At 35.7% G+C, this 22,223-nt stretch overlaps 1 protein-coding gene across 1 annotated transcript in view; it reads right to left on the reverse strand.

Moving 5' to 3' along the window:
• NAALADL2 (N-acetylated alpha-linked acidic dipeptidase like 2) overlaps window positions 1-22,223 on the reverse strand; it is a 630,278-nt gene that overhangs the window by 20,643 nt on the left and 587,412 nt on the right. Inside the window, exon 13 of the mRNA XM_041002590.1 lies at window positions 13,594-13,792. Within this exon, the coding sequence (XP_040858524.1) occupies window positions 13,594-13,792 (199 nt within the window). The remainder of the gene's footprint in view (window positions 1-13,593; window positions 13,793-22,223) is intronic.

Raw genomic sequence — 22,223 nt, forward strand, 5'->3', positions numbered from 1 at the left:
AATACATTTACTTCTCTTTACTGATTCAATATATTAGCATTTTATCCAACTGAACTATTGATTTAAATCTTTTATCCTAGTTCTGACAAAATTTATAAATCTGCTTTGAAAATAAAACAGAATGGCTACAACCGTTTTTATTAATTGATTAATGCCAATTACCAGTTTTGTTAGTTTTGAAACTTTTAATTTTTATTAGCTGCACAATTATTTTCTACATAGTGGGAAAACATCTACATGAACATATGATTGGCAGAGTAAAAATGTATAAATAGAGCACCTGGGAAAAGCAGTAGATGTTCCATAAGCACTTGTAGAGAGTATGGCAAAATACAAGGGAGAGAGCTGTGAAGCAAGGAAGTCCTGGATAAAGCTGCCAGTTTCAACAGATATTACATATACTGTTGTAAGACAAGAGCTATGCATCAAGTATATTTGGTGCCTAGCATGGGGTTACTAATAGATTTTTTAAAAAATTAATGCTATGTTTTTTTTTTAATTTCCTATCCTCTGTTTGAGATTAAACTATATTGTAAAACAAATGTTCTTGATAAAGCATGGTAGGGCATAAAGTTACACCACAGCCATAACCACCATTTGCAGCACAAGGCACGTTTGAGCTTCTCATGATCCTGGAGGACTGATGGCTGAAAGAGAGGATGTACTTCTGGGTGAAGTACTCTGCAATTTTGTTTTGTTTTGTTTTGTTTTGTTTTTATTTTTTCTGTCTGTTCTTTTCACTCCTGCCCCCCCTTTCTTTCTTGAGAATAAAAAGGGCAGGATGGAAGAAAAAAGAGAAAATGAATATGATTAACTAGATTATCTTTTAGTTTCTTAATACAACTTATCAGATACAGGTAGATTGCCAGAAAGATGTGTAAAACTCACGAATTTAAGAATTTGTCATATTTCTATTTTATATTACATCAATTATGCATTCAATTCTATACTAACGATGAATATTTTTCTTTTCTTATTTTCAGTCCTGATGAGTTTTTCAAGTTGATACATTTTAACGTAATTATTATAGGCATCACTTTTTCCATTAGTTGCAAAAGTTATAGTCTTAGATCTTTAGTAAAGAGACCAGATAAGCAAGACAACCAACGTTATTGATTGGTGTACTCTGAATAAACCTCAAGGAAGAAGGGAATCCAGTAGAGAAGGCTTTTTAATCCTTTAATTGAACAGTGGGCGCTCCTGCGAAGGGCTCATGTAAACAAACAATATGGCTTACAGAATCATGCCTCCTGGTTCCTAGTCCTTTCCATGTGTATCTTTTCAACATTCTATGTCTGCTACATGTTCTGGGGTGATTAAAAAAAAACTACCTTTAATAAGAATACAACTACTGATAATGCAGATTTCATCAGGTGCTAAATTTTTGAAAATCTGAAATGTTAGTGACACAGGGTCTACACAACACTCTAATGCTTCAGTTTTGTTATGTTGCTCATGAGAGGTTATGAACCTCAGTGAGTACAAAGGAAACCGTGTTATCACCCTTTTTCTTTGGGTCATATTTAATCTCAAGATACTTGCACAAATGAAAGTTCTAAAGTATGCTGTTTTAATTTAAAAAAGGGAACATAAAGGGAAATAAAGAAATACTAAGCGTAACATGGTTGCATTAATAATCTAATCATTTTTCTTTCTTCATTGAGCTGTTGTTCCACAATTTAGTTTTAAGATAAATCAGATGCCAACTCACAAAAGTAAATGTTTTTATATAAAAAACATCAGTCCTGTAGTATAGACAGTTGCTTGTTGGCATTGTTAGTTGGTTATTAGAATGAAAGACACAGAAGTTAGTTTTATGAGCTGATTAATTGTTCTTTTACTAAAAATAAAAAAGATTAATTTATTGATTTGAAAAGTAAAGTTACATAACGAAGGGCAAACACACAGATGATTTACTCTGCAAATAGCCCCCAATGCCTGAGATCTATTTGGCTGAAGCCAGACTGCTTGAATGTCAGTGTGGTCTCCCACATGGACAACAGGGGCAAAAGGACTTTAGACATGTTCTGCCTTCTCAGCTGCATTTGCTAGAAGCTGGATCAGAACTGGAGAAGGCAGGACCTGACCAGGTGCTCACACACAAGTGTTCATTCAGGACCCCAGCATTGTCCTGCACCATCTATCTGTTGCCCTTTTGGTTACAAATATGCATCTCTAAAGTAGCAACGTAGTCATCTCTCTTTTATATGAGACTCTTACGCAAAAATTCTGTTTGTGATGAGTGATATTAAGCAGAGAAATGTACGTTTGCTTTTAATTGCACATGAGTTTTATAAACACCAGAAGGAACAGACAATAGTATTCAAATTATATTGATTCAAGAAAATAGAACCTAACATTTTTCCAGTGTTGTTTCATTCTACTTATTTTTACAATCATTAGTGTTAGAGATATAATTCTGCCATTATGAAGGAAATGAAACTCAGCAGGCAAAACTGCTATTGTTTCGGTTTTACTTATACTACAACATAACAATTTATTGATGACTTGTGAGTACACTAGGAATAATATGACCAAACATGAACAACACTGTAACAGAAAGCGCAGAGTTTTCAGAGGAAACAATTCGGATTCAAATCCCATTTCTTCCATTAAAAAAAGTATATATCTTGTCTAAGCTTTAGTTTTCTTATCTTTCCAAAGATAATCAAATCAATCTAGCAAAATTGTACATGGGAGACACCTGATAAAGGAAAATATACAGCACAGTAAATCTTCCTTTGTGACAAGAATTATTGTAAGACTTCAAGTTATTACATACTTTAGGATATCACAGTTTACCCTCAGACAGTGCAGTGTTGTATCTTAACCTGCAAATACGATGATAATATTGGTTTTTCATTTCACATTAAATGGAAAGGAACATTAGAGCGTTTTGTATGAATTCAAGACTATATGCACAAGAGTTTCTATTTTATTTCCAGCAGGCTGAATTTCAGACTAATCGGTATCATTGTTGTCAATACAAAATTTTAAACAGATATTTAAATGTCTAATCAAACTGCATTAGAACATTATTTTCATACTGTTTTCTTTTAATGTAAACAAAATGAATGATACAAAAGACGAAGCCTGAATTTTAGTGTTTGGATTTCACTGCACTTAAAACTGAAGAGGGTTTTTTTTTTGTTGTTCCTTTTAGAAGTTTAACCTTTAAAGTTATGAAAGGGATACATAAATACATAATTACTAAGCCGATGTATATGTTTATTCATAAAGAGGGTAAATAGAATGTTTATAATGATCAACCGTTTAAGTATTTTTTTTATATATGCCAGGTCTTCAACCTTCTTTTGAAAATATCACATTATGGGCCCGGCGCGGTGGCGCAATTGGTTAAAGGTCCTCGCCTTGCACGCCCGGGATCCCATATGGGCGCCGGTTCTAATCCCGGCAGCCCCGCTTCCCTTCCAGCTCCCTGCCTGTGGCCTGGGAAAGCAGTCGAGGATGGCCCAAAGCTTTGGGAACCTGCACCCGCGTGGGAGACCCAGAAGAGGCTCCTGGCTTCGGATTGGCATAGTATCGGCCCGTTGCGCTCACTTGGGGAGTGAATCATCGGACGGAAGATCTTCCTCTCTGTCTCTCCTCTCTGTATATCCGCCTTTCCAATGAAAAAATAATAAAAATAAATCTTTAAAAAAAAAAAAAAAAGAAAATATCACATTGTGTAGATTATGGAACTCTCTGTCAGTGTACAGATCCTTTTGTGCAAATGACCACTATTACCAATGTTTAAAAGCCTTATGGTAATTCTTAATCACTAGTTATTTTGTCCAAAGGAAACCAGAGGCATTACTGGCAGAATTAATGACAAGAGAAACAATGGTGAGACTTTAATTCTATGCAGACCACCCACTCCTCACTGAAAGAAAAAATACAACTGCAGCCAAGTAGTCATTACCCCAATCCAACCCTGAATATGAGGTTTTATTAGTGCTTATATAACAGACTCTAATTAAAACACCGCGGAAGCTATATAACGAGACCACTATTATTCTGAAATGCTTTTGGTGGCTTAGATTTTAATTTCTTACATTCTTAAAATCAAGCAGATGTCACGAATATGTAGCTAGGAAAACCATCACATTTTATCTGAGAAATGTGCTTTTTAATAGTCTAATGTCATTTCTTGCTTAACTGTAAACTAGTTAGCACAGTTTTTCAAAACAACGTATTGAGAGCTTATGTGTATAAAACGTACTTTGAATGGATTACTTTCTTTGTTTATTCCCATTTCAAGGCAGCAACTTCCTGACATTCATTTCACATCGATACATTCCTGCCTTCAAGGATGGTAATGGAAAATTTACTTTGTTAGATTCCAAGGGTCCCCATTCCATCTAGCTGTGGAAGAACTTCCTTCATCATGAACGTTTGGGAAGGACATAATACAGCGACACACATGTGCAGCTTGTCCATACAGTGCTCTTCAAGTTACTAGCAAGCTTTGTATCTACTTTTGCAGTTATGACTACTGAAACGCCAAAGATTTGTTTTTTCAAAAACGTATTCATGATGTTATAAGTGCAAAGACAACTCCTGCATCAAGATGTAGCTGAATTATTGTTTATTTAGATGTAACATTAAGAACTAGAGCCTAATCAATAGCTATCTTTCAAAAATAATTAGCTTTTAATTCAGTGCTAACAGAGGTGTTTGAGAATGTTGGCTTTCCCTTAGAGCCCCGTATCTGTCTTGAAGCCAGAAATAGACACTCCCTCATGTCGGCTTGCTTTTTTTTTTTTCTGAATATCACACAAATCTAAATTGCTGTGAAATAAATGTTTAGATCTCTGAGTCTCCACTGTAAAGTCACATCAAATTTTCTATCCTTGGTAACAATCTTTCAAAACCCTAACTAACCATAAGTAGGGAGAGAGACAGGGAAACTGAATGAGAAGGGAGAAATGGAAAATCTAATTATATTTTGCTATTTATCTCCTACCACCTTAAATCTGCACCATGACTAAATATGGGACTTACGAAAATATCCTACCCAAATATAAGAACAAAAGGGTATGCTAATGTATCATGTCCTAAAATATTACAGTTGCCTATTAACAGAAAAAACTTTGCCAGACATATTTTGGAAATGTATAGTTTGGCAATACTGTAGTTTTCTGCTTTATACTAAATGTTTTAAATAAAAAATCTTTCATGTCTGTGTAGTTTAGTCCAGTCATTTAAAATAGAAGAGATGCAAATGTTTACTGTTCTTAATTTTTAAGACTACCTAGAGTGTTAGAGTGTTAGACAACTAAGTAGCGAGAGAAAACAGTAGAGACACAACAGCAGCCACATGAACCCTCACCCTCAAATATTGTGATATTTGAGATGAGGTCAGGAACTGCTCAAATAAATAAGAAAATATGCACATCCATATGTTAATTCATTTTAATCATGGAATCACTGATATTAAAATCTAAAGTGTGGTTAAAATTGCTGAACTTAAAACAAGTGGAAAAATATGCAATAAAATGTGGCAATGCTTACCACAGCATTCCCCGAACATCTAATCAAAGTGATGTGGAAGAAAGTTTCTCTGTGAAAAGGGGATATCATGCAGAATACTCGTTTATTTTAGAAGCTAATGCAATCTAAATATACTATTTACACCCCTACCAACAAACCTCCACCTCCAAAAGAGCACAAAAACACAAAATCTGTTTGTTTGTTTGTTTGTTTGTTTGTTTGTGGTGTGTTAAGACCACCTCAACCGGCAAGCAGGCAGTGTTAGTTAACAGAAGGCCTGTACATTGAAAATTAGCACTAAGAGAAACATATCAATAAAACCAGCCTGGAGATAGAGAATGGAGATTATTTGGTTTGTAGATCTTTTCTTTCTCTCTGGGAAGACATTGGCCATGAAAATATTATCAGAATCTGAAGAAATAACAGCAGAATAATATAAAATTATCTCATTATGTAGTATTGCATAGGATTCTGCATTCCTGATATTATTTTCTCATATTTTATCCTCTTGTAATCTAATTTTAATCTAATATCGATAACTCTGAGATTTCCTGAGACATTGTTCTTTAGAGACACTAATTAATCTATTACAGGTCATCTGAAAAGTGAAAGACAGAAAGAGCTGGAGCGGTGGCAAAACAGGCTACCCTTCTCCCCACGGTGCTTTTGTGTCCTGGATGCTCCACGTCTCATCCACCTCTGTTTCTACATCGTGGTAAAGCAGCTCATGATGGCCCAAGGGCTCAGGCCCCTTAATGCATGTGGGAGACCCAGTGCTTGGCTTCGGATCGGCTCAGTTCTGGTCTCTGCAGCCATTTGATGAGTGAAACATCAGATGGAAGACATTTCTTTGTCTTTCCTTCCTTGTAAAATTTGCTTTTCAAATAAAAATAAATAAATCTTTCCAAAAAAGTTCATGCTCTAACATTTTCCTACTTTTATAAACTCCACAACCACTACTTCTCCTACAGTATCATTGTTCCATTATATTTAAATGAAAACTGTCCTATGATCGAGAGTGATGCTGGGAACAAAACCCAATCGTAAATGTAGACTATATGGCAAAAGAATAAAAGAAATTCATTGAGAAAGGACAGTAGGTTAACAAACAATACTGGGTAATGGGACATCACATTAAACAAACAAGAACATAAAAGAATCCAGATCCAAATATTATACCCCTCACAAAAATTATCTCAAAATGGATTACAGATATAAATGTAAATACAAAATATCAAACACTCAGAAGGAAACACAAGAGAAAATTTAGGTGAGTTTAGTCTTAGCATGACTTCTTAGATATAACACAAAAAGTGCAGTACATTAAAAAACGGTAGATTAGATTTTATTAAAATGAAAAAGACTTCTACTCTGCAAAAGAGTCTGCTACAAAACCCAAGGATAAGTCATAGCATGGAAGAACATCTTTGTGAACACATATTTGGTAGAGATTGATCTAAAATATAAAACAAGAACTCTAAAAACTCAGCAAAGAAAAAGCAAGTGCCACCTTTTTTGAATGAACAAAAGGTATAAAGAGTATTGTAATGCTATTAATATTAATGTACATTGCTAAGCGAAATAAGCCAATCTAAGAAGTTTATATAGTGCATGACTCCAATTTCATAACATACTGTAAGGATAAGCAGTGTGCAAATAAAAAGCTAACGGATGCTGGAAGTACAGGGGAAAGGAAAGAAGTCATGAGTAAATGAACAGAAGAATTTATTTTTTAAGGCATGAAGCTATTTTTGTATGTGGCTGTAAAGATGGATACGTATTCTTGCACATTTCTCAAAACATATAGGCTAGAGGAGCCGGAGGATGGCAGCTGAATAAGACAGCCCATTGGTCATCTCTCCATCATGACATTACTTTCATGTAACAGTCAATCTTTAAAAGAGTTGAAGATGTCAAATGAAAGATCCCGGTGCTTGTGATGAGAATGAAAAGGGGGGAAACACTCAATGAAGATGGCAGGAAGGGAACCACAAGCTCAGTGTGGAAATGCCTCCCACTTGGAGGACCAAGAAGGTGTTAAATCCAAGCAGTGACACCAGACTGTAACAGGCCTGGCATGGTGAAATCCAGTGTTGGGCAGAGCTCTGTAATTACGATTTCTCATCTGTACCTGCTGACTGAGCCTCTGGATTTTCATTAGCCAGAAAGCCAGAGAACTGACTCCAGCCTGCCTTCCCCAACCCTGGGCAGCAGAACAAGGACAAAAACCCAACCTCCAGGAAAAAAGAACAGTGACCCAGCACAGAATTAGACTGCGGAGTGCGCTTATGTTACAGAATAAGAAACTATGCCACAGCATGTTTTGTTGTTGTTATTTTTTAATCCACTATGTTCCAAGAGGAAGCTTTGCTCTAGCTATATACTAGGCCCCAACTAATGCCGCAGATACCTGAGCCATGTACTGATGGTGACTCTTAGTGACCCTCAGAAGTCCTGGCTAACTTTGGAGCAGCTGCCTGTCTCTGCAGAGAAAGCCTAGCCCCCCAGGACACTGTACCTCCCTGCTGCCAGGCTTTTTCTATATGAAGTCACATTGAGATTCACCCATTTGGGAGGTTTTGTCAAGCTGCTGTTCCTAGTAACTCTACCGATTAAGTTTCGTGAGTCAGTTAAGAATCCCAGCTATGCCCTAACTGCCCAGCACAGCACTTGGTAGCCCACCCTGGGTAGATCACATTATAGCAGCCCTTAGCTGCTCCAAAAGAACCAAGTGTCTCCACCCATGAAGTCTAAGCTCCGGAAAGCGTCCAGAAAACACCCCTTGAGTGCTTTGGCCACTTTGGTCAACTCCCTGGAGCCCAGAAACTTTTCCTAAGTCACTTACTTGACCATGGCCCCCAAGAAACAGCTGGGTGGTCTTGCTTTTCCTCTCATGTTCCTAAATAAGCAATTAAGTTGCCCATCCACACAAACTTCCAAACTGCTGCTGCAAAAATTAGATACTGAAATTCAGCCACCTGCCCTTAACCCTAAGAGGCAGGTCAAAGATAGAAAAGACACAAAAAAAAAAAACTAGAAGTGGAAATAAATCAAATGACTCATATTTTATTTCCACTTTTGTTGTGAATCTGATTTATTATAAATGTAGTGAAGAATTTTGTATTTGTCCTAATTAGGACCACACTGTTTCTTGTTGTTCTTCTTCTTCTTCTTTTTCTCCTTCTCCTCCCTCTTCCCCTTCCTCTTCTTCTTTCTACTTTTGTGTGTGTGTTTTCAAAGGCAGAGACACACAGAGACAGAAAGAATTTCCACCCACAGTTTGCATTCCACATTTGGTAATAGGAAAAGCAGCCAGGTGAGGCTCAGTAGCTCACAATGTCGTCCTCGTCACCCTCATGGCTGGTGAAGACCTGAGCTTTTGACACATCATCACTGCCTCTCGGGGCTCACAGAGCAGGAAGCTGCAGGCCAAAGCAGAGCTTGCCCTTGAACTCAGGCACTATGACATGGAATGTAAGTGACCAAGGAACATCTTGCATGTTTGTTCTTGAACTCCTGAGGTTTTGTTATCAGGACTAAGTTGGCTTTAAAACAATTTTGGAGTTACTTTATCTTTATTTTCTAGAATTATATTATTATTATTGCTTTTTCTTTCTCTTTATTATTTCTCTGCACCTATCTCTCTGTCTTCTGAATAAGCAAATAAAATATTTTAAAAACTATATAAAGCAAATGAATTTAAGACAAAGTCACAAAGACCAAAGCTGAGTATGTATTATAGACTTTAATGAATAATGCTATATGTTTATAAGCTGTTAATAATAGACATAATTTTATGTGGGAGGATTGAAGTATTACATGGGGATTTTCTGTACTTTTTATTTAGTTTTTATCCAAATGTAAGATTGCTTTAAAAATGCAGTATATTATTTTTGGAGTAGCATGTTATAATCGCAAATGTACAGGTCTGACGGGTGAGATTTCTTCCTCTTTGTTTTCTTAGAAGTAACTATATGGAGTTGAGATGAATTTTAGGAAAGCACAGGTGCCAAGGATCTGTGGTCCACACAATCCAGTCCTGAGATGGCACAGCAGCATCTCTTATAATCAAAGACAGAAGATGCAGAATTCTTACAAAAATATACAATTCCTCCCTTATTCAGGGAAAACAAGTCGACTTTTATGTTGTTGGATTTTAGCAGTAGTAACACTGTTATGATATTTTGTGATTTTCAATAAACCTTCACTTATACAGTATTTGTCATATATGTTGTTTAACCTGCTATCCACTACCAACCATTTGATAATTCAACAATGCTTTGCTGTTTTCAAGTTCAGCTGTTGTCTATCCTTGTGCTGTTTACCCTGATTCAGGAGTAAGTGACTCCCTTAGAGAACAGAGGTTGTGTGGCTTAATAAACAGAGCACTCAGTGAATCAGTTTTACAGTTGGAGAGGATTTTCGACATTAATCAGTTTTAATGAGATGGAAACATTGGAGACCTAACCAAACTGGGACAGTAAAATGTTTTTGATGCTACTTATACCTGATATCCCTAAAGAAAAATCCAGAAATAGCAAATGGTAGTATTCTAACAGCCACTCAATTCCTAAATGAATCAATTGTTCCTTAGCATCCGCTCTCAGATTCACACTCGGTTGCCCATTCTTGTAAACTGCTGTTTTCTTCACCAATACAATCCATTTATATGTTTTAAAAACATTTACTTATTTGAAATATAAACACTCAAACACATCGAGAGAGACACAGAGAGAGGGGCGGGGGGAGAGAGCACTTCCATTTGTTGAGTTACTGCACAAATGGCTGCAATGGACATGAACTGCGTCTGAGTCTCTCAGCTTCCAAGTTGAGGCTCAACCTGCTGGACCACAGAGTCAGTGTCCTCCCTGTGCCTTTCTTAAGCCATGGTTTTCCTGCAGGAATTTGTGCTCTTCCAACTCCCAGAAACACTTTTTGGAACACCATGTATCTCTTTCAAACCATAAGCTTTCATTACGTATGGAACATTTCTACCCAAGAGACCCCCCCCCCCTTTGATTCTCAGCTACCTATCCATAAGGATGGACCCAATGTCCGTTAGTACTGTTCTGTTTCTTGCTTTTCTACTCTGAGCACATCATACACAATTTCTTCTTATTGTCTTTCTTCACACTGGGCTCTCAGATATGCTCCTTATATAATGGAAGGGTATCATTTCCTCAACCCCAGCTGAATTTCTTCCTACCCTACAAAGTCTTTCGTGAATGGTACAGGCTAGTATGAAAGAAATTCCAAGTTTATGGAATATGGATATAAAAATTAATGTATACTTGCCATTAAATGTCTAAAGACCACTCATACTTCCTGCCTTCAGTGAACTCACTCAAGCACTTGCTGGGTGACTTGTATAAGTGTTATACCCTTAATTTGATTTAAAATTTACATAGCGCTTCTCTTGACTCTCTCAAAGTTAGGGACCTGTTTAAGTGGTTTACAGGATATTGTACTGAATGATGGCCAATGGAAGTTTTTTTTCTGTGAAACACAGTAAGATAAGATACATCATCATAGATTTAAAATCAGAATATTATAGTTCCAACCTCTCTTGCCACGTTCCAAAAACAGAAAATATTTTAATGCTGAGTGAAACTTCCTTGAAAGAATGTTCTTTTGGCATGATCAAAGTACTGAATGGTCTATTTGGCACTGCAAGGTAAACTTCTGTGAACAATTTTCTGACACCAAAACCACTTTGGATTTCCTTCTTGTATATTTTATGAGAATTTTTATAAAACCTGTGGGGTTGTACAGTAAAATTTTTATGTGAATAATATCTCTAGTGGTGTTTTAATATTAAAAATGAACACTGTTCATTAAATGTTATTTTGTACGAAGTAATTGACAATTTTGTCTTTACTTTGTACATTGACAATTGCACAATCTTGAGATTTAAGCTTTATATCATCTTGTCATATCAAAATTTATACTCTGAACTTTTCTCTCCCAAAAAGAATATGCTTACAAGGACTGACAAAAGTATGGTATGATTGGATATTTTCCATTCCTTTTCACAATGACTTATATACCAAAAATAAAGTATGAAGTGTGTTGCTTTATAGCATATTTCAATGGTTCTTCTAAAATTCATGATAGTCCTGGGATAAGTATCAATCAGATACACCAAAATGAATTTGCTTAATATGCTTATTCTGTTTGAGCTAGGAAAAGAATGAAAGCTATATATCTTTTCAATAATTTTAATACAAGTTCAATAAAGTATAAATACTGTGGACCATAAGCTGTTACAAAATTTTTGCTATGAATTGGAACATTATAATAATCAGTATTTTGATCATTGGACAACTGGAATAGCAGTTACATAAATATAATCATATTATTTACAGAGAGGGAAATTCATTGTCCATCCAGGGCAGAAAAACATTTTCTTTTCCTCTCATAACGCATGGTAACGTGAACTGAGACCACAGATATTGTTGAAGGGCTAATAAAAAAATTTAGTGAATACATATTCAAACCTTACTCATGTCTTTCCCTATCAAGTGCAAGCAACAATTAAGATGAATGAGGAAAGTGTAGTGTGTTATATCATAAGATAAATGTGAAGGAAATAGAATTTGCAAGATATATTTCAATAGAATAATTTAGCCACTCTAAAAATTCTTGTATTGCTACCTCTAGTTAATTATCTCCCCTCACAGCACTTAGTACACCCAGCATCATTCTACTTCATTCCAGGGCTCTTTCTGCTTACCCATTTCGGCCATGAAACAATACCTCATCAGCACAGGTTTTTTCACCTTGAATGTCTCTGATGCTTGAAGAAACACACGGAGCGAACAAAATACTAATGGATGAACAGTTTCCCGAGTCTTATTACACAGAGTCATAGTATTGGAAAAAATTATATAAAATGCAGAGTTGAGTTTAAAATCATAAGGAATAATGATAAAATGTAAGAAGTATAAAAAGTCTTTATCATAAAAGGGTCTCATTTCAGCATCTTGTTTCGTAGTGGCAGAAATCAAGTGATTTGTCAGGTCACAGAACTTTGGTACTGAGAAAAGACAAGACCCAAAAGATGCTAGGGCAAGAGTGAAGCCTAAAACCTTTACTCATTAAGAGCCATAAATTCAGACTACTATACTATGTTAAAGCTAGACATAAAGATGAAATTGACATATACACACACTCATTGACATGCACATGTATGAAATAGACATGCAGTCAAAACTGAGCATAAATTTATTTGCACGCACACATTATATAAATATATAGCATACAGAATGGTAAAATATGGCACAAAACGGTAGTCATTATTGCCTCATAGAAGAATCAGCGAAGTGGCAATATTTAAAATATACTTTAATATCTAAATTCTACTTTCTTTAGTTTTTATTCTAATACATTGGAATCTTCAAAATCAATCCAATTTTGTATTAATTTCATTCTCTAAGATTTCATATCTAAAATGTTTGCAGACAGCACTAGTTTTGACTCTCCAGCTAAACAGCCCTAAATCCTTAGTTGTCAAAATCTGTTGAAATCACACTGGCCCTTGAATATTACACGGACGTAATACCCAGAATTAGACACAACGTTCTAGATGCAGTGGAAAGACGCCCAGTGAAGCTGTTAAATATATCTTAACAATAGCATGCTGGACTTTCTACCATTGTCTATACCTACAATGCCATGATATACTTAATTAGCAGAATATTGGACTTGTGATTGCTCCTGAACGAATAGACTACTTTAATAATATGGGGGAAACACTTTGAAGGAATGGTGAGTGGAATAAAGAAACATTGTCCTTAAAGCGGGAAACATTAACCAATCTCCTTAAAGAACTATATGTATATTCTCTGAAAGCAAACTTTCATTCTCACATTTAACTTACAATAAATTATTGTAGCTTTGTCATTTTTATATGCTACTGCCAAACCAGTTCATTTATTCCTTATTTATGCTGTCAAATTTTTATGTCCGATCTTCAAATTGTAAATGTACTAACTGCTATACAGTTCCTTTTACAGTGGCACTGTCACAGAAGGTACTTATTCTGAAAATAAAACATTTAATTGAAGGTGGGAAGTATGCATTTTCAGACACACAGCTTACCTATACAAGCCTGGAGGCACCTGCTTCACCAGGAAGCTTTTCTCCATTTCTTGAAGAATGTCATTCAGCATTCGCACCCGGATGGGCGCTCTCTCCTTGGGATCATTTGCAGGTCGCATCTCATCTGACTGGAAGAGTTCAGTAGTCTCCCGCAAGCGTGATGCCATAGCTAGCAGCTGTTGAGTACCAGGCTGATCACCTGATGAAGAGGGATGAGCACATGTTATAACAGGCATCCTTCCATACTGAAATATTAGACAATCACGTCTCTAAGCTTCATACGAGGCAGACTTTAGGGTAAAGAGGACATTCTCTCTGTTACTTGACAAAAAAAAAAAAGTACACTATATTGATTCTTATCCATCCTAGGAAAGATTCAATATCAAGTATATGCTGATGGTATATTTCCTCTGCCACAAATACCTTGCCTAGACTTGCTTTTGTATTAAATTAGGTTTCTTGTTTCTATTAATATAGTATCTAGATTGTGAGAGCTTGCTATGCTTTGCTCACTGTATTGATTAATTTGATCATGATAAACATTTTATTATGATATCCATTTTACTGCAACTGCATATTTGTTAAAGAAATTTTATAGGAAATTAAGAATGCAGTTAGCTGACCATTAGTAGGAGTCTACATGTATGACTGAAAAGTACATACTTAGCTTGAAATTAGTTTTTATTTCAAAGGAAAAATAAGTAAAGAATTTGCTTTCTTCTGAGAACTTAAGATATATTACCTCATGATTTTATGTGTCTATCGGGCTCTTTTTTCTTTACTAAAATTTTTACGTCTGGTCCAGTTGAAATATACCTTTGACTTAAAAAACACACTGAAAAATATAGCCTCTGTGCTGTTTTATTGGTTTGTTTTGGGGATGATATATAATCATATTTTTTTCCCATTTGCTTGTAAAACTTACTGGATGTCATTCTGATATGAGTGGTGATAGCAAAAGGTTCACAAGAAATTTCTCTTGACTACGAGAAAGTTAAAACTAATGTAGTAGACCATGACTCCTGAGCTAGTCCACCAATAGTTTAAGTCCCCTTTCCAACAGTTAGTACCTTTATAATATTAATTAAGCTGCTGATTCTCGGTGTAAAATGAACATAACAATAGTAAATACCTAATTTTTTTGACAGAGATTAAATGATTAATACTCTCAGGGTGAATGGTTCCTTCCCAACTGATGGCACTTAAGATTTCACTTAATCATACCATTGAGAAGAGCATTCCCATCAGAATCTGTCTTTATGTGAGACAATGCTTAGTGACAACGCCTAGTCTCATTAACAGATGAGGCATGACTGACTCCTGCAGGTCAGTACGTGATTGAAGAGAATTAGTTCACGTCACGCTAATGAACTTGGGCCTGAAAAATCCAAGCCAGCAGTTCTGAAGGCATGAAATTGAGACAGGTGGATGGACAGATGAAAATAGTTCTGATGAGGCATTTATTAAGGGCAGCCTTGGGCAAAGCATACAAAGGACTCGCTTCAAGTGAAGTCAGAGGTGGCCAACTCTTCAAATAGCCAGTCTTTCTGAAATGTAAATGCCCTGACCTATTGTACCTCTGAGGCAAAACCAAGAATCTGTTTCAGCAAGTTGCTCAGATTATCCAATTCACGACAAGGTTTAAGAAACATTACATAAAAGCTATGTGTTCTGTACAGGGAAGTGGGCCCATGCCATGCCAAAGATAATTATCTGCCACCTGTAAAGCCAGTTTTCCATAAGAGTGCCAGTTCTTGGCACAGCTGTACTGATGATTCAGGACCCCTGTCAGTAAGCTAGTAGACACAGATGCATTTCCAAGCTTCCAGGTTTGATCTAAATATCCCAAGCTTATAAGGACGTATATGGGATAAACGAATGTGTGGACAATCTCCTTTTCTCTCAATCTCTTCCTTTCTGTAACTTTGACTTTCTAGTAAATAAGTTATTTTCTAAAATTTTATCTACTTTAAGTTTTATTTATTTATTTTATTATTCCATGGTACAGTTCCATGGACTCTTGGAGTTCCCTCCCCAAATCCCTCCCCTTCACTAATTTCCCCCATCTCATTACTTTAGTACAGTCTTTCACAATCAATCAAAAGTCCATCATTTTGCTACTTAAGTGCATTCTGACCCTGAGGGCTTGGATCATGGAAGAGTCCAGCATCCTATTGTGAAGATACATCCAAAAGTTTCATTGGAATTCCAACTTTGAAGTTGAGATGCACACTGCATTGTAAGTGATCATTTGTAAGTGATCATCTGTAAGTGATCATTTCTATTACATATTTGCTATACATCCCTTTAATGAAAAGCCATAAAACAAAATCAACAACATGGAAGAATGGAAATTTTTACAACATGAAATTAAATAACATGTTATTGAATGACCAATGTGTAGCTGGAAAACCGAAAAAGAAAATCAAAACTTTCCTCAAGCAAATGATCCTATTGTGTGACCTATGAGTCAGGGAGGAAATTAATAAGAAAAACATAAGAGACCGCAAAAAAAACCAAAGCTATCCTGAAGAATAAAAAGCAGGCAGGAAAAACCATGATTCCAGACCTCAAGATATGCTACAAAGCAGTGGTCATCAAAACAGTCTGAATCTGGTACAGAGATAGTGAAGATCAATGGAACAGAATAGAAACTCCAGAGGGGAGCCCACACATGTACAGCCAATTAATCTTCAATAAAAGAACTGAAAAGTCCAGGGGAAAAGTCCAGTCTCTTCAACAAATGCTGTTGGGACAACTGGATAGTAGCCCGCAAAAGAAGCAAGGTGCCCACCTGTCACCTCATGTAAACATCAGCTCAAAATGGAACAAGTACATAAATCTGCACCCAGAAACGATCACATTATCAAGGAAAACATAGCAAGCACTCTCCCAACTAGGGATGATTTTGCTCAGTGAAACAAGTCAATCCTCAAAGGACAAATATCACGTGTTCTCTCTAACATAAGAAAACCTTCATGCAAAATACAAGCCCTTCCAGTATTATTCATGCTACATCTCAACAGGTTGATATTTTTGTCTTTCATTCATTCAAATTAAGTTTCTGTAACTATTTTTAGCAAAGGAAATCAAATGTATAACTGAACCATAAAATTAGCTGTCACAGAATATTTGTGTTATTGCATTCGTTATATCTAATGCAATGCTGTTATTCAGTAGTTGTTTACCAAATAAGGTAGACAATAAAATGTTTAGATAAATCCAATACCAAAAAAAATGATATAAAAATGATCTTTTCTAAATGTGTCAAGAGATTCTAAGGTAGATTTACATGGTGTATTCTAACTGAAAATAAAACATTTTAACCACTGTTATATGTCCACAAATGTAAAAATTACAATATAAATGGAAATAATATCTGAAGTTAATATATAACTCTTTCCTCACTAAATTACCAATGTGAGTAAATGATGGGCTTTGATATTACATGTTTCAAAGTTTGTTTCATGTTCCTGAATTACCTGTGATTTCACAACAAAACTCGAGGTTTCAAGCAAAAGTCGTTGTAGTCATTTTAAAAATTTGATTACCAGATAAAATACTATATGTTATTTTATGAAGATACAGCTTTCTTACAGTGCAGTTGTTTGGTTACTGGTAATGTGTGGAGAACTTGGTGGAACTATCATTGCACAAGGAAAAAATAAGATGGATTAAGGCACATTTAAATTACACTGGAATTGAAAGACTGAACAACAGAAAAAGCAAGTTCGACATCCTTGAAAGTCTTCAATTTAAGAAAAGAAAATCTGTTCTGATCTAACATACACTACACAACTGAAGATATTACTACTGAATCAAGTGAGACAAATTGTACCATTCTACCTTATTCAGCTCTAAATGAATTTATTTTTCCTTGTAGTGCAGGGGTAGAGAACTGACAGTTTTAGGAACTGACTAGTTCCAAGAATGAACCTGTTAGTGAAAACCTGCCACCCACAGCACTCCATAAGTATTACTTCGAGGGCATGAGGTTACAAATAAAAATGTAACTCTACTTTCAATGCTTACTCAATCATTTAGAATTCAGCAGTAGCCATTTCTCTTTCAATTAATGCTTTCTCATAGAAAGTTAGGCTTTTTCATAAAATCCAAGGTGAAATGATGTCTTCTCTCATTTTCTCCCTTTTGTATTTTGAGACTCCACTTCACTGGTCCATCATGTTCCTTAGGATATCTGCTAGAATGCGAGCTCAGCGAAGGAAGGGATCACTTCCCGGTCAACGACTTAGTGCCTAAAGTTCCACAGACCCTATCACTTAGTCAATGAATTAAGCTATGTGTGTGTGTGGATATATATATACATAATATTTTTATTACTAGCTACCATGTTGCTTCCCTACTTAACTTAAAATAACCCAAATAGCAGCAAAAATACTCTATCTACATTTTTATCTCTAAATTCTACCTCAGTATTTCTTGTACAATAATTATCTGTTGATAATGTTGTTGAGCAAATGCTGAATGTGAAGACAATGTCCTTTTTTTAACATTATTTTTTTTGGAAAGGCAGATCAGAGCTATGGAGAGAAGGATAGATGGAGAGAAAGAATTTCCATTTCCTGGTTGTTCATTCGTCAAATCAATGCAAGCTGTTCCAATCTAAAGCCAGGATTTAGTAGCTTCTTCTAGGTATACCATGTATGTGCAGGGTCTCACTGCTTCGGCTCATCCTTGATGGCTTTCCCAGGCCACCAACAGGGAGCTGGATGGGAGGTGAAGCAGCCAAGAAACAAACCTATGCCTATTTGGGATCCTGGCATTTGGACTGAAAGATTAGCCAATTGTGTTATCGCACTGTGCCCAAGAAAATGCATTTTTGAGAAATAATATTATTTTAAACATAGGTCTACAAAACATTCAAAAATTATTTTGTCAAAGTCATCAGCAAATGCTATTTGTTTTACTTTTTTGATTCAATTCAATTACACTCACATAAAATTCTAAAAAGTAAAAACAGAAGAGGTTTTATTAACGGTAATAATAAATAGATTGGATTAACAAATACCCTGAGAGTCCCATCAAAATGACTACATAAAATTTTATAGAAGGTTTCATGAATATACTTAGACCCTACCTGAGCATAATAGTTTCAGTTTCTGAAGTGCTGAGTCCATTTTATGAAAAAAAAGAAAAAACACCAAAAACTGTAGGTTGGTAATCTCTCTTGGAATGTGTTTACCCAATTATTTTTAAGTTTTTTACTTTAATAAGTAAGGAGTCCAAAAACAAAGGACTTGGTATCTAAGTTAATAAAATTTAGGTATTTATAATTACTATCAATGTGATTTTGAATAAAATGTTTAAAATCACATTTAAAATCAGATTGTCACATCTGCCTTCTCTCCCTCTAACTGTGCCTTATTTCTCCCTATACACTTTTTTGTAAGAATTTTAAACTTCATGAACCCTAGCGACATGTTTTATTTATTTGCATCTTCAAGAACTAAATAACAAAGAAAATAATAGCATGAAAGTATGGGAATTATAAACTGATCCTTAAAAATAACTATCTTAGGGTCAGGCATGGTGGCCTAGCAGCTAAAGTCCTAGTCTTAAATGAGCCAGGATCCCATATGGGTGCCAGTTCTAATCCCGGTGACCCTACTTCCCCTCCAGCTCCCTGATTATGCTCTGGGAAAGCAGTCGAGGACAGCTCAAAGCTTGGGACCCTGCACCCATGTGGGAGACCTGAAGGAAAGTTCCTGGATCCTGGATTCAGATCGGTGCAGCACCGGTCATTGTGGTCACTTGGGGAGTGAATCATCGGAGGGAAGATCTTCCTGTCTGTCTCTCTTCCTCTCTGTACATCTGAATTTCCAATAAAAGTAAAATAAATCTTAAAAAAAATAACTATTTTATAGTTTGCGCATTGTAAAAAGTGAATCATTAATTGATTTTATAATATGGTAATATCTACTAATTTACCAAAAAATGCAGAACATTGTTTACTATTTGCAAAATAATTCAGAGTTCCTACAGAAACTATCCTATACCGTTTAAAAGGCAATTGAAATGTAAATAAGATAGCAAACTATAAATATATTTCAAGTGAAGTAAGTGCCCATGGAATGACAACAAAGTTTATTGTGGACTTAAATGTTCTGAGTAAAACCCAGGAATCTGTATGTGTGTATTGGAACGATAGGAAAACCAAGGAAATTTCAAATGATCTTTCAAATGTTAGGGAACTTTGTCTTCAGGAAAGTATTTAAGAGAGAATGTATGAGCAGCAAACGATAGTAGTGCTATCTTCTCTTTGCTCAGCCATAGTCCTGACATGACTCCAACTCTAGGCCAAATCCTTTCAATTGTGTAGCTTATGGAAAGGATGGAGCTGGATTCTATTTAAATGTATCAATGAAGGAACTAAAATAAGGATGAAAGTCAAAATAGTGCTCAGTGTTTACTGAGATCCAGGCAGGCCAATTGAGGAAGAACTCTCAGATGTACTACAGGAGAGAAATTCTACTCTGCAGGGACTCTCCTGCCTTCTTACCAGCAGTTTTCATGTAGGTACTCTCAGGGAACCTCCTCTCTTGTCAGTCATTACCCTGTAGCTTTCCCACGACAGTTCATGGCATGCTATAGTGGATTGCACTATACTACGGATAGTGGGGGCTTTAGAGTATGTTAAACCTAAATTCAAGTGTTAAAGAAATCACTTGCTAAATGCCAAAGGGAAATTGAAAGAGTTCATGGGAAATGAAATCTAAATCAAGCTTATTTTGGTGCAAAAGATATTACATTTAAGATCCATAATTTTTTCATAATGTGCAGTTTTGGGATTTTTTTTAATATACTTTCCTAGTATCAAAAATTTTATAGCAATATAAATGCACATTTTAATTTCATTCTTTGTAATTTTTTTAAAGTGTGCTGTTCTATTCATGGACAATTCCCAAAGCTCATATTCTTCATTTCTAAATTTGACTTATTCCTCCACTAGATTTAGTGAGTTTGTATAAGGTAACATGTCATAAAAATTTAATACATTTAGCACAATACCTGGACATTTCAGGAATGACTGCTACATTCACTCCAAGATAGTCTCCATAAAACTTACTCCTTCTGAATCCCTCTGGCAGAGAATCCCACAGCACTTTCCAACATTTGAATTGAAGTACTTAGCTCACATCATGTTAACTGAAGTTCTCTAATACTTGTGGCTAAGATTAATTACAGTGTTAATTGTATCTCTCCAAAATACACATATTCTAACATACTAGAATGTAAGATGTGTCTGATGAGGTTCAGTTTGCCACCAACCTCTCTGTGTTGTTCATTCTATAAGCTACACAAATTTATGATTGTCCTATCAATTTTAAAGAATGATTTTGCTTTCTGCTATTATGGTCCATCCAGAGTTTCAGACTGTAAAAAGCTCTGATTTTTAGTTAGTTTTTTTTTTTTCATTTTTCTATGTTTTGGTTCAATTCTGAGGATATATTTTTAAAGAACCATTCAATTTCATTTTACACTAAGAGTGAATTGTTCTGCTTATACCCTTATATTATAATTTGATGAAAAAGAAGCCTTTTTCCTTTAATAGTATTTCCCAGAATCTATTCTTCCATGATGAGCTAATCACATTTTTAGAGGTGCTAACAATTGCAAAGTCACAGCTGCGGCTTCACTGAGTTATAGTGACAAGAAAAACGATTTATGGCGTGCATAGTGTAGGGATACAGGAGCATAACAGAAGATTATTTGGGAGAAAATGTATGTTACTTAATGTCATCTTAAAAATACCTTGTGGCATCACTAAAAACAAAAAAGGGAGACAACAGCCCTTCATTATCCTTGATTTTCTGTTCTTCATGCTGCCTTCTTTTGTATGAATCAGAATGAACCATCTCAGCTAATTATTTAAAGACACTAAGCAAACAAACCTCAGGTAGAGAAATAAATGTGAGAGCTAGTGTTTTACTAATTCTCAAATAATCTAATATTGTGAAAAAGGATATTATTTAAAGGAGAAATGTGTCTGACCACAGTCAATTATTTTGGCTAAGTGAATAAAAGGAAATAATTTTGCAAAAGCACCAACAGGGTGTTTAGAAGCATTAAGCTGGCCTGTTTTTTAAACCAGATAACGGGGCCCAACATGACACGATGGTTAGAATTTCACATTACAATTACCAGGTTTCCCTGTGGACATAGGTTTACTTCTTGGCTGCTTCACTTCCCATCCAGCTTCCTGTCTGTGACCTGGGAAAGCAGCTGAGAATGGCCCAAAGCCTCGTGACTCTGCACACACATGGGAGATCTGGAAGAATCTCCTGCCTCTGGGCTTCGGATCTGCCTGGCTCTAGCCATTGAGGCCACTTGGGAAGTGAACCAGCAAATGGAAGATCTTTCTTTTTGTCTCCCTTTCTCTCTGTAAATCTATTTTAGCTTTGCAACAAAAATAAATAAATCTTAAACAAATAAGCAAGCAAAAGAGCAAACAAAAAAAGGTAACAGGTTCTTTTACTCTACACTTAACCAATAATCCATGTAGCCATGGTAGGTGCAAATCTCACAAGGCATTTGGTACATTGCCTGAGAAGTTTTCTTCTTCCTCTGTCTGTGCCTGGAACAGAAATTGCACCATGAACTCTTCTAAT

This window comes from Ochotona curzoniae, unplaced genomic scaffold, assembly GCF_017591425.1.
Source record: "Ochotona curzoniae isolate NIBS_2020 unplaced genomic scaffold, NIBS_Ocur_1.0 scaffold_2587, whole genome shotgun sequence".
In the NCBI taxonomy this organism is placed as follows: Eukaryota; Metazoa; Chordata; class Mammalia; order Lagomorpha; family Ochotonidae; genus Ochotona; species Ochotona curzoniae.